The 14,097-nt window shown below is 40.5% G+C and overlaps 1 protein-coding gene and 1 long non-coding RNA gene across 4 annotated transcripts in view; one reads left to right on the top strand and one right to left on the bottom strand.

The window, feature by feature from the left end:
* Positions 1-14,097, top strand: part of LOC136793872 (uncharacterized) — an 84,430-nt gene that overhangs the window by 21,207 nt on the left and 49,126 nt on the right. The gene's annotated exons all lie outside the window — the stretch shown is intronic.
* Positions 1-14,097, bottom strand: part of PTER (phosphotriesterase related) — a 69,607-nt gene that overhangs the window by 30,141 nt on the left and 25,369 nt on the right. For all 3 annotated transcript variants that reach the window (XM_067030491.1, XM_067030490.1, XM_059059217.2), the window contains exon 2: positions 859-1,329. In XM_067030491.1, the coding sequence (XP_066886592.1) occupies positions 859-1,290 (432 nt within the window). In that variant the 5' untranslated portion in view covers positions 1,291-1,329. The remainder of the gene's footprint in view (positions 1-858; positions 1,330-14,097) is intronic.

The following is a 14,097-nucleotide window of genomic DNA, read 5'->3' as shown; positions in this document are numbered from 1 at the left end:
ATTCTATGCCTATGAAACAGGCAATGGAAGATACATATAAATATATACATGTATGTGTAAACACACATCTAAATGTATATTACATGTATATATAGAAGGAGAGCACACACACACATACAAAAAGGCTTTGTGGCTTATCCTTTCCAGGCTCCGGACGCGCAGGCTCAGCGTCCACGGCTCACGGGCCCAGCCGCTCCGCGGCACGTGGGATCCTCCCGGACCGGGGCACGAACCCGCGTCCCCCGCATCGGCAGGCGGACGCTCAACCACTGCGCCACCAGGGAAGCCCCTTATCCTTTCTTTTTGTCCCTGAAAGATTTACTTTTTCTTCTGCCCATTCTTGCTTAAGATCATATTATGACACAAACAGGAAAATGGATTTTCTTCTACCCCTCCTGGTTTGTAAAAGGAGAAGGAAACATATTCGCAACTGTGCCAAGTCTCTGCCTGCCACGTTTCACCCGACAGTGAATTTTTATTGCTGGTTATTATAAAATCCAGAAAGAAAATTGAGGTTGCATAACCGAAGCTTCTAATGGAAAACTGAGATTTACACACAGACTGTGCCCCCGCTACCGCACACCACGATATACGTGAATCTAAGTATTAACCCAGTGGGTTTTCCGGTGACCAGTGCCTTGAGATCTCCTTCCTGGATGCTTTTTCTTTATGAAATGAAATGTTCCTGATTTAGGTCCCATTGACAGACGCCTTTGCTAGCTAGCAAATTTCTACAGCACGCCTCTGAGCCAGTGACATTTCCAAATGTAGATGACACGTAGGGATAATCCACGGTCTGAAGTTCTGATGATTCTGAATTTACACACAAATACTGCCCAAGAAATTAGGGCTTTTTACCTGCTCCAATGACATGGCTCTGGTCTCTGAAGAGTGAGTTGCATCCACATAAAACCCAGCTCCGGATACGATGTGGACGCCAGTCTCTTCCGCCAGCCGCTTCAAGGTGTGCATATCTCGGCTGATCCCAGTGGTGGTATTTTCCACCAAAGCTCCTCCACCTTTGGCTTTAAAATCCAGCAGTTCTTCCTTGACGGCTTCCGTCTCCTGATTCAACTGCAGATTCTCTCTATGGGAATAAGGGTTTTTCTGGATCCAGAATAAATTTTTCATTGTAATAGGTTCACTGGCGGTCACTTCATGGCACGGAGGAGGCGGGTAGTAAGAGCAGTCAAAAGTCATAGTCAGATGCTCGTGGGTCAGGGTGCGGCCCAGTTTGCTTGGTTCCACAAGGCCCAGAACAGTTTGGACTTTCCCACTTAAGGAAGACATTTCTGATGGGACCAGGAGATGCTCTAAAAAGAGTGTTTTCTGGAAAAAAAGAAAACTGTAATCAGAAACTGTAACACACACATAAATTCTGTCCATAGGGGATGTGAGGCTGTGGACGTATACCAGTAGAAGAGAGAGAATCAATGAGACTAGAGATACGATCTCACTTATCATACTGACAAAGTCAGAGGCTGCTGCTTGGAAATTGCTTAAGTTCACTGCAGCTCTAAGTGACATGCGTGGCGTTAAATGGCTCCCAGCCACTTCCACTGGGACTCCTCTGCCTGATTTAATCCCACACTCATCTACTGGAAGTATTTCTTGATATTCAGTTCACATTTTTCTTTTGCTTAATTTTACCTCATTAGTCATAGCTATGCTGCCTTGGGTAATTCAAAAATAATCTCCATTTAAAAAAAAAAAAAAACCTCTTCATAATCAATAACGTGTCTCAAAAGCAGCCATGTATCAGAACTCTTTCATTTGTCATTTTTGAGCTAAATTAAATATACTGAAGCTACTGATCATTCCATGACTCATTCACTATCCACGTGAACAAATTCCTTGTTGAAGGTCCACCATGTAGAAATTGGATATATAAAGAGAAGTACGACAAGATCCCTGACTATGACGATTTCACACATTATTCCCCAAAAAACAGCCGGAGGGAGTACATCTAGGTTTAATAATGAAAAAAACAAAAACAAACCTCTCCATTCTAGATGTTTTATCTTGCCTAGGGCACACCTCAGAAATACACTTCAAAAATACAGAATAGCAAAAATTCTTAGGTGTAACGAGCGACTGTGAGTTACTGAAACTGAAGTCTCTAAAAAGAGCAAATCCCTCTCTGTTTATCCTCTGTTTAATTTCATTTGTGACCCAAGTTAAGCGTGCACCAAGTTTCTATCAGTGACAGCACGGACCCGATTCCAATGCTTTTCATTTCCTAAACGAAGGGATTTCGCTTGGAAGGAAAAAAGACGATCCTGAAAGTGGTGAAGGGACATAGTCAAGGGCAAAACCACAGCCAGAGACAGTGTCCCACTGGAGCACCAACCAGACACACCGAGACGGACGGTGGAAAACAAGCTGCCGGGAACTGAGTAAAACAGTGTCTTTCGAAGCTCTCACATTGTTCCTTTTTTTTTTTTTTTTTTTTTTTTCCTCCTCTCCCCTCTTTTTAATTGTGGTAAGATATATGTAGCGTACAATTTGCCATTTTAACAATTTTTAAATGTACAATTCAGTGGCATTAATTACATTCACAATGTTATGCAACCATCACCAGTATCTGTCTCCAAAACTTCTTTCATCACTCCAGACAGAAACTCTGTAAACATTAAGCAATGATTCTCCATTCTCTCTTTCCCCGAGGCTCTGGTAACTACCAATTTACTTCCTGTCCCTATGAATTTACCTCTTTTAGATAGTTCATTAAATATTTGTTCTTTCACCCTGTTCCTTTAAAAGACATTCTGAAACCGTTTTCCCCCTTTGATGGTCTTCTGTGACTTTCTGATAATCAGTTTTCCCATCTGTAAATTAGAACAACAATGCACATTTCATAGGCGGCCATAAGAATTAAATTACATAGCACAGGTAATTAGACCTGTAAAGGTGTCTGGCACCCAGCACACATCTTCAAGAAAATAGTAGCTTTGTTATGCTGGTTCTGGAAACTATTATATATGTCCTGGGTTATTTCTTTCTAGAGGAAGTGGCTGATTAGAGAAGCAATGGGTATAGGACAAGTTTGTAATGGGTGTAGCGCATACATAAGACAAGGTGAAAATAAATCAAGGGTGGAGAAAGAGGAATACTGAGTTATGGGGCCACTTTACGTCAAGCCACTACAATTATCTGGAATGCAGGTGTTTGATATATACTAGCGTGCAGCGCATAAATGATTGATTTAGACTGTTTGACAGAGGACTTTAGGACTTGTGGCTAGCATGGCCATTAATTTTTGTTGGAGAGTGCTCGTCTGCAAGCCAGGCTTCCAAAAGCTAAATATTTCACGGGGCGGCCGTAGCGGGAGAAGATCATATCAATTTAGAGAAACACTCTGTAGCTGCCAGCCAGTGCAGACCGCAGTATTTTCCATTGATGGTGTCTAGGAGCTCACTGTTCGATGCCTTATTCCTTGTTACTGTAGCGAGTTCCTTCAGTTGATGAAATCAAAGTACCATTAGTAATAGACTCAATATCCCATATGCGTTCATTTGTGCTTTCCCTCCTTCTGGTTGATGGTCTCACCGATGTGTTCCTGGAGAATCACCAGGGGCCAGAAACTTGGATAAACCGACAAAACACTATCACTTTTACTAGAAAAGCACCACACTGCATATTTAATTGATATAGATTTGAAAGAGCAATGTTGGTAAGTTTCAAGCTCACAAGCTGCGAATCTTCGTGAAAAAAACATCACCTAGGAAATGTCATCTCCTCTGGGAAATTCCTCTAACACTCTCAGGCACAGCTAGTTGGTGCTTTCTGTGATCATATACAATGCAACCCACACTTAAAAGATAAAAGATTAAAGAACAAACCATAGCCAACACCACTCTATGCTAGAATGTATCTTTTAGCGGATGAAAACATGCAGGTAGATTTCCTAGTTCCTCTGTAGTGAGGGAGCCCTTTTGGGTCTATATTCACCCTGGAACAACTTGTTCTCTTCTCAGCCGGCAGGCAGGGGGCTATTAATGGCCCTCCTCCATAGAGAGAGTGCACAGAATACAGAGGACAGTAAGTGAGCAGTAAAAGCTGCGGTGCACAGCTGTGCAAACAGGAGTGACCCTCCCCCACCCGCCCCGCCCCCTGCAAAAAGGAGGCTTCAGGCATTTTACAGACCACACTGTATACACCTGCACAGAAGGTAGTGGGAAAAGGGTTAGGCAGAGCTATAAACGCATTGGCCACAAGCTTTGTACTTCAGGTATGACATCTGAGCAGTCAGAGAGACTGAGGACAATCTGCAATTTCTATGACAGCCTGATCAGAGGAGACAACTCTTCCAATTCCAATGGGTATAGAATTAAAAAAAAAAAAAAAAAAACATAGAAATTTAAAGAGAAAAAAAAAGAGGAACAGAATCAGAGAACAGCACTACTATAACCACTGAGCTGGAAACCAGAGACAATATGTAGGATTAGCCTTTTTTGAAAACATATGCATAAATGAACTTTTATAAAATGTATAACAAATTGGCTAAATTACTGGAGTTGGGTGGCGAGTAGGTAGTTCAGGAGCGATTTTAGTTTCATTTCACTGAAATTGTGCCACAGCTATTTCACCCTCGCCGCCATTACTCTTAAGATATTTTCTGTCTACCTAAGGTGGAGATCCACTTCAATTATATTTCATAGTCCAGAGAGTAGGACTTCTGGACCTCTGAATATTTTACATATTGAATGTATGGAATTTCTTTAACAGCAATATACTGTCCGATTTCATAGACATAAGCCCTCTTCCTGCCCCTACATCTGCTGCACCAGGTCCTAGACCAGACTGGAGATACACAATTTATAATTTTAGAAGCAATGGTGAAACTGGCAAGTTGGTGTTTGATGAATTGATTTTCAGTTCACTTGTTCAACAGCTGTGTAAGTTCTAAGCTCTGTAATAAATCCCTTGGTCCATTTCACTTATAGTTGTTTCCTTTCCCTAATGAAACGCTAACGGATGAAAAAATGGGAAAGCATTTCAGAGTTTTATGCAGGAGAAGATATGATCTGAAAAACCTGGCAACTGTGTGGAGAATGGGCAGAAGCGAGGCCAGTGTGCCTACGGAGACCAGCAGGGTGTTGCTAGAATCTGGACACAATCCAGTGGTGGCTTGGTCTGAGCTTGATGCCAGTGGAGATGGTGAGACAGCAGAAGGAGAAAGAAGTACAGCAGATGGAAGTTTCTCACTGGCCTTGCTGGTGCTATAAAAGTAGTATCCCCCAAATAAATGGGCTCCTTAGAAAAAAGTGCCGTCTCATGGAAATGTGTGGGCACTTCTATTTTTTTATGGGTTACATCATGCAGAGCAGCAGTACTCCATAAACGCTGCACTTAAAGCTGACATTTGATTTGTGACTAAAATATTTTAGACACCGCATAATACTTTTGGAAGCTTGTTTGAATACTTCCGTCATGTTCAGGTTCAAGCCTTCGACATGCCTTCTCTCCAACAGCATCGGTCCGGTGGCTGAACAACGGTGACTCAAGGAATTTCTCCTCACACACGACCCCACGTGTCCACTTGCCCAAATATTTATGGCTAAGTGGTTCCTACTGCGTGGAGATTTATAACTTTTCATATTAAACACTGTCCAAAGATCTGAATAAAGAGAAAGAAATCCAGCCACCTCAGTACACAGAACAATAAGGGGACCCAGCAAGCTCTTCAAACTGTGACATAAATAAAACAAAGCTACTCAGAGATACAGATGAGCAACTTGTTTCTGGAATTCAGAGGAAAATGGTGGGTTTCATCCCCAGGTTTTTTGGTTTTTGTTTTCTATTTGACTAAGGAAGTAAGAGAGACAAACTCGGGATATTTCCCAATCGCAAACCACAAATATGAAGATGGTGGCAGAGATGTGCACAGGAAGTGACATTCCTAGAAAAATGCGGTCACAGGCAGGTGTGCTTGGGAAAGGTGCGCCCCTCCTCTGGCTCAGCTCAGCTCTACCCCATCCTGTGCTCCTTGATGAGAACGGTTCATCTAAACTGCTAGGCCAAGTCATTCAAGTGATTATTAAACTCAGAAATTGCATCGGGCTCTTGACTGAAGGGATGGAGCTTGTGGCTTCGTTGACTCTTTAATTTAGTCAAACATGTGCTCACTAGTCAACCCTTCAAGTCATACACACGGTAACTTTGGTAAATTGTACTGCTGGCTTCTTGAATCCGTTACCTGTTTAGTCAACAAACGGTAAATATTTTCTCCTCGAGAAAAGAAAGGGAGAGAGGAAGGATGTGGGAGTAGGGGAGAAAGAGAGGGAAAAAACAACATTTCTTTCTATGGAGGTCAAAATACAATATTGCTTACTACTTATCATAGTAACATAAGTAATAGTTGTTCAATGTTGGCAAAATGCTGCCATATGCAGAACTGAACGGACCTTCGTGTTTTTCTTCATTTGAAAAGCTAAGATCTTAGCTCATCTTAGCCCTTCTTATTCTCAGAAGAAGGTTCCATACTCAGTGCTTTGAGGGTGTTTGATGAAACTTTTTGATTTTGCTAACATACAGTCCTGGAAGAGAAACATACACCAAGTTACTGGATACAATAATGAAAACTTCTTTTTCTTCATAAAGAACTCTCTGAGGTGAAGTTAGTTCTCAGCTTATTATAGAGGGCGGTTTTTTTTGTTGTTTTTTTTTTTCTTCCATGGATTCCTAGCAATAGGTTGTCTCCTGGAAACAACAATATTTTGAGCAAATTGCACAGCTGGTCCTTAACTGTATTTAGTCATTAAGAATCTTAAATTTTGTGCTAATTTTAATTCTTGGCAAATCAAATTAATGTCTTATCCACAAAATATCTACATTCCTCGCACAGTTTCATTTGGGAGGCTATTCTTGAGGTGGCCTGGTTTAGTTGGAAGAATGGTCCGGTCAGAGTCAAAGCTCTTGGCTCTTCCTCTAAACAGCTGTGTGACTTTGAGCAAATAACTTAACACTCTGAGGCTGTTTTCCCATCTGTGAAATGAAGGGGTTGACCAGATGACTTCTGGATGACATCCGTGCTTCTGTGATAGCCTTTAACTTGAAATGGATATTACTGACTTTCTAGAAGTCATTATCAATGAAGGTTGTACTTTAAGAACAGTTTTTAAAATGTGTATTTTATATAGATATGCATACATACATACACATACATATACTAAGAGAGACAGAATGAATTTCATTCATTAAATATCAATTTCATTTATGAACTATGAATAAAGGCTGTACTTTAAGAATGTTTTTTTAAATGTATATTTTAGGGAGTTCCCTGGTGGTCCAGAGGTTAGGACTTGGCCCTTTCACTGCCGTGGGCTCGGGTTCAGTCCCTGGTCAGGGAAGTAGGATCCTGCAAAGCACACAGCCAAAAAAAAAAAAAAAAAAAGTACATTTTATATACATGTGAATACTTAACATACATGGAGAGAGAGACAGAGAGAGAGAATGAATGAATGAATTTCAGTTTCAGCTACTTCTAAGCTTAAAAGAGAACTCTCCAAGAGGCTAGGAGGGACGGATGGTTTGAAAGAACCCTGAACTTGAAGTTCTGGCTCCAATGTTTCCTACCTGTGTAATTGTGGAAAATTTTAAAGCTTACAGTGAGTTGAGCTGATTTCCTCACTTGAAAACTGCAGTAGATCTGCCTGATCTACTGCTTTAGATTTGAAACAAAAAGCAAATAAGGTGGTACCTAAAAGCATTACCTAAGTTATAAAGCCCCAGACAAATGTCCTGAATTATTATTATTTGCCAAACTTTGAACTCTTTTCCAAATATTGGCTTAGTATCCTTAGGCAAATGAACCTAAACTTGTTCCCTAAAAAAAAAAAACTAACAATAAGGGGTTGGAGTTGATGAATCAAACTGAGGCTCTAATTTGCTTAGAAAGGAATTCCTTCACTTGAGGCCCATGATTTTTAGAAGCAGACTGACTGTTTCAATTGACATCACAACTCACTGGGCTTTTGGAAATGACCCACTGAAGTGATTACAGCTACAGGAGACCCTCATCCATGGAGAACTGGTACTGGAAATGCCTTTTTAAATGAAGGGGCTTCAAACAGTGTATTAGCTGGTCTCCATAGCTGGCTTTCAGTGAACTGTGCTCTCCGATGTTCCCGTCCTGGGGCAGCCTCTTTCCAGACTGAGCTAGCCTGTGACTGGCTTTAACCAATAGAACGTGGCAGTAGTGATGCTATGTCAGCTGGGGACCCCAATTTTTGGAAGTAGCTTCTGCTTTTGTGCTTTGGGGAACCTTGAGCTGCAGTGTAAGAAGTCTGGCTACCCTCTCATGTGGAGAAGGAGGGACCCTAGGACTACACGGATAGTGGGAGAGGCTCCCGGGTCACCCCACTGAGCTCAGCTGTGCGGCCGTCCCTGGGAAGGTACGAGACAAGTAAGTCATCTTGAACATTTGAACCCAGCCAAGATCCCACATGACTGCAGGCCCAGCTACAGCTAAGCTAGCAGAGTCTGGCTAACCTACAGGATTATGATTATGGGAGATGATAAAATGGCTGTTATCTGAAACCTGTGCTTTGGGGGGATGGATTGGTTTGTTACACAGCAGTGGGTAATCAAAATGTACAGAGACCAAAGCTGAATAAGTCATATTTAAAGACTTGATTAAAATTTCAAATCAGAGAAATAAAATATTATAAAATAAGTCATAATTATCAGTATGCCGTAACTGTTGGAACAAAAAATTAATTGAATGTTGGATTTTAAAAAATTAATTGAATGCATAATTTTTCTGATGAAATTAGGTGATATGACATCCTTTACTTGACTTTTGCACCCACTCCAATGATGAAAAAGGTTATTTTTGCCAAAATATTTCTGAAGACTTTTATCTTTTTTTTTTTTTTTACCAAGGTCCTCTATTAACCAGTTTTATGCTGCATATTCTCTTTTGAAGCGCTAATCCTGATACTATCCCTGTTAATTTCTCCTCTTGGGTTGTTAAAGGTCTAATTCTGTCACATCCTTATTTTGGGTTTGTATGTATTATAGCATTTCTCCAGTATCACTTTTCTCAGTCATGACAAACTGCATCTTTTTTTTTTTAATTTTCAATTTTACTTCGCAGTCTATTTGCATCATATCCCTTGATATTGATGACTATTTACAGCAGTCAGCAGAGTTGAAGAAAAAGATACTCAGATGCTAGGCAGGAACAGAAATTAGGATTAAGGAAACAGGAATGCTTGAACGGGAACTAGTTTTTGAATGGTCAGTTCATTAGTGCATAGATTGGGTTTATCTAAACCTCTTAATGGTGGGGACACGCACTCATAGTGAGTATATCACAGAGTGAAATTTAAAAGTATATCCCAGCAAATGTCACATTGTACTGAATTGATCTATTAAGGGATTTGTCTCCATTTGACTAGGTGCTCTGTGTGTATGTGTGTATGTGTGTGTGTGTGTTTGTGTGTGTGTGTATAGGAGGGGAGTATCTCCTATACTTACATAGTTAGTATCTAGCATTTGGTTTGCACCTGTGAAACTGGACTGAACTAAATAGAGTCATTTGTTTATGCCCTAATGAGTGAAAGAGCAAAAAGTTTCATCCTAAAATGAATAAAGGAAAATTTACTATAACTTTATCATTCCAATAAGATTAAAATCCACCTCCCCCTTTTTGTTGAAGTTTGCAAGTGGAAAAGGCACATAATATGTACAACTATACTCCAAATCCCAATGGATTATCCCACAAATAATTACTTTTTCTTTTATATACAAACAAATGTGACAGTCTAGTTTAAATTATGCCTTCTTAGTGAGAAAGGAAGACCGAAGTGGCTACATACATAAAATTCTCAAGCCTGCAAACTAGACCTCAAGCATGATGTATTTTTTAAAAAATAATTGCCAGTGGATACAATATAATAGAAAACTGTCCAAATTTCAAACAGCTGCCCAAATATCAAATAAGATACTTATTTGGAATTGCTGCTGCCAGATAAGCTCCAAAACATGGTGGCAGAGAGGGGAGCTTGATTTCAATTTTGTGTGAACAACGGTTAATAATGAAAGTACTTAAAATGTATACCACATTTAAGGAACTCAACTTACACTTGAAACACAACTAACCATTTGGAATTTGTCATAGATAGAAATCTAGCTTCACATTAAAAAAAAAAAAAAAAGCTTTCCATTCTAAATGGCAACTGAGTCCTAAAAGTTAGCAGAAGTGGGCACATTTTTGGGGATCCAGTAGAAAGTCTGAGTTGGGAGATGGTTAAAACACAGATGGCTCATTGACTGTCTGGCTTGTGAGAGATGAGTGATTGCATAGTGAACGTGGTGACATATGGCTCTCCTGTACGTAACCCTAGCAAAGGGCCAACTTGCCCAACTTTTCTGAAAAGCAGTTTAGCAATTTGTAGCTAGAGTTTTAAAATGTTATCGTGCTGCTGGCGATCTGTCTTCGGGAAATATTTAGATACCTGTAAAAAATATTTATGCCCGAAGTTTTCTTTTGGGCATTATTTAGAATAGTGACCAAAATAGCCAATAATATAGGAATGTTTCCCTCTATGATGGAACATGATGCCGACACTCAAGTGATAGTTTCAAAAAATATTTAGGGATACAAGAAAATGCTCTCATAACATGTGAAAGAAAATACAAAACTGTAAATTTATGGTGAATGTATATGGCTACATATGAGTAGAACTTAAAATGTATTGTGTCTCTTGGGCAATAGACAGTAAAGATAGATAATTTTTTTCTTCATTACAATTTAATGTTATGTTCCAGTTTTTTAATGTATATCTATTTCATTTATATCATTAAAAGGGAGTGAAATGAGAAAAGGTCAGTCTTACCAGTGTAAACCTATACTGTTGTATGCCTATACTATTGTCACCTGTAAAATAATAGAGTATAGGTTTTGGTTTATTCGTTTATTTATTTTTATTGAAGTATAACTGATTTACAATGTTGTATTAGTTCCTGGTGTACAGCAAAGTGATTAAGTTATACATATATATGTATATTCTTTTTCATATTTTTTCCATTATGGTTTATTACAGGATATTGAATATAGTTCCTGGTGCTATACAGTAGGACCTTGTTGTATATCCATTCTATATATAATAGTTTGCATTTGCTGATCCTAAAGTCCCAAGCCAACCCTCCCCCTTTCCCCCTCCCCCTTGGCAACCACAAGTCTCTGTGTCTGTGAGTCTGTTTGTTTTGTAGGTAAGTTCATTTGTGTCATATTTTAGATTCCACGTATAAGTGATATCATATGGTATTTGTCTTTCCCTGTGTGATTTACTTCACTTAGTATGACAATCTCTAGGTCCGTCCATGTTGTGCAAATGGCATTATTTCATAGAATACAGATTTTGAATCCTCAGCTAAGACACACAAAGAGTTATTAACTCAAGAGCTATTTCAGATTCTTCTTCATTATCACAGAATTGCTAATTGCCAGTCAAGCCTGAGATTTGACATTGTTCATGTGCAAATACTTCTGATCAAATTACATGCCGTTGCAGTGGCTATGGTTCGCTTTGATTACATTCAAGCTCTTTGACCGAGCCCTTCGTGGATCGAACTTGACTCTCGTTGAAGTCCTGGAGCCCAACGAGAATTTTGGAAAAGCTTCAGCAGCCTGAATAAATGTTATCACAGTCAAGCCACTCAAGGACCACAATCCCACTATGAAATACTGTGTGTGCTTAGGGACGCAGATGGGGGAGGGGTAGTCAATGAGTCATTTCATAGGAAATGTCAGAAATGATCAAGTATGGGCCATCATTGATTTATAAGTGAAAAAGAGGGATCAAACGATATAAATTTTAAGTAAAGATAAACCATATTAAAAATACTCTTTTTTCAAGGAATGTTAACAGCCTTTGACAGGTTAGCAGAAAAACAAAAAGATGAAATAAACATAGTTATCTATCCACTGGGTCCCCCTCCAACTTGTTCTCCATAGACTAGGGATCCTGATAAAACATAGATTTGATCATTTCTGTCCCTCCTCCAAAGTCCCCTAGAAGTTTCCCATTGCCCTTGGGATACAGTCCAAAATACTTGGCATAAGCTATAAAGCATGGCATGATCTGGTTCCTTCTCCAATCATTTCACTCCACTCTACCCTTTCTCCCTGACCCCTCTCCTCCCTGGCCTTTCGGTTACTCAAAAATGCCAGACTCTTCAATTCATGATCTTCCTACAGACTCTAAAGTTTGTGTTGTTTTCTCCCCCACTGATTTTGTGGCTAAATTCTCAACTCAGTGTCATTTCCTTAGAAGCTTTCTCTATTTTCAAGCTTGTGCGGTCCTGAGGGCACCTGAGACTTGGTCCTAAGTACATGCTCCTTGCCCGCCCCTCCCCCCTTGTCAAAATGCACTTCAGGTACCTTCTCCCAGAGCCCCATCCGCCTCTCTGCAGAAGCCTCCACAAATTAACCCTTTCACATCCAGCTTCTCCATCCTTTTTTAAAAAAGCCAGCTATCATAGATTCCATAAATATTTCTTGAGCATCCCTTAAGTGTAAGATCCTGTGCTTGGCAGGTAGAGCCTATGGGAGATACTCAACATGCTTGCACCTGTCTCAAGGTCTCTGAGTGTGTTTCTGCCTCTTTTTTTTTTTCTGAGCTAACAAATCCCACCTACTCCCAGTCTGCCTCCTCAAGCCTTTTCCAATCCTGGCTAACTTGTACTAGGCCTTCAGGATGAGGCTTTGGCATCATTTCTTTCTTTCTTTACCTCTGTTGAGGCATGCGGGATCTTGCGTTGCAGCGCACGGGCTTCTCTGTAGTTGTGGCAGGCAGGTGTTCTCTTCTTTAGCTGTGGCGCGCAGCCTCCAGGGCAATGGGCTCTGTAGTTTGCGGCACACGGGCTCTACTTGAGGCACACGAGCTCAGTAGTTGTGGCACGCGGGCTTAGTTGCCCCGCGGCGCGTGGGACCTTAGTTCCCTGACCAGGGGTCGAACCTGCGTCCCCTGCATTGGAAGGCAGATTCTGTACCAGTGGACCGCCAGGGAAGTTCCTTGGCATCATTTCTAACTGGAAGGTTTTCATGATGTTCCTCCTGTTACTCAGCATTCTGGATAAGACACCCACTCTAGGTGATCTCATAGCTCTGAGTTTACCCTTGAAACTCACATCTTCTGTTAATGTCTGTCCGTCAGACTTTGAGCTCCTTGAGGGCAGAGCCCGTGTCCTGGCTCTCAGTCCTCAGCCCCCTGGAGGTGCCTGGCACATAGCAGTACTTAATTAAGAGCTATATGCTTGCTTGTTTTAATCCAGCCCTATTCCACGAAGGATTTGAGGTAACGTACACAAAAGACACATAAAGAAAACAAATATTAAAGCCGAAGCAAGGAAATTATAAACTGAAGTAGAATCAGGATCAGAAAAGAACAGGTTCATGGTTGTTAGAAAAGGGCTAAAAAAAATTTTCCTGGAATATTTATTAATATGCATCTAACAATAAATAATTCTAAGATCATAGCATGTCCCATTTATGGCACATCACGTTATTTCCCTAAATCAAAACCACTAAAACTTATTTAAAAGCATGGAAAACTGTTTTCCCAAAAGTTTTGGGGTTATGGATTTTGAGGCCATGTTTGTTTTTTCAACGTTCCTGTATCTTTGCACTCTAAACTCTCAGAAGATAGTAAACATGCCATTGTAGCTTATCCTTCTACACCCAACACACCAACAGCCTTTTTTTTTCTAAGTATTTAAAAAAAATTTTAATTTATTTTTGGCTGCCTTGGGTCTTAGTTGTGGCATGTGGGACCTTTGTTGAGGCATGCGGGATCTTTCGTTGCAGTGCACGGGCTTTTCTCTAGTTGTGGCATGCAGGTGTTCTCTTCTCTAGCTGTGGCGTGCAGGCTCCAGAGCACATGGGCTCTGTAGTTTGCGGCACACGGGCGCTACTTGAGGCGCACGAGCTCAGTAGTTGTGGCGTACTCAGTACTGCACCAACAGCAGTACATGGGAATACATATGCTCTTTTGAAAAAAAAAACTTTCCCTTACGAAATAAGAGCAAGACTCTTGAGCGTATAGAAACAATGTCAAGTGACTTCATCTTCAAGGAATTTCCTACCTG

This window comes from Kogia breviceps, chromosome 3 (assembly GCF_026419965.1).
Source record: "Kogia breviceps isolate mKogBre1 chromosome 3, mKogBre1 haplotype 1, whole genome shotgun sequence".
Lineage (NCBI taxonomy): Eukaryota > Metazoa > Chordata > Mammalia > Artiodactyla > Physeteridae > Kogia > Kogia breviceps.
This window is presented reverse-complemented; position numbering and strand designations above follow the sequence as displayed.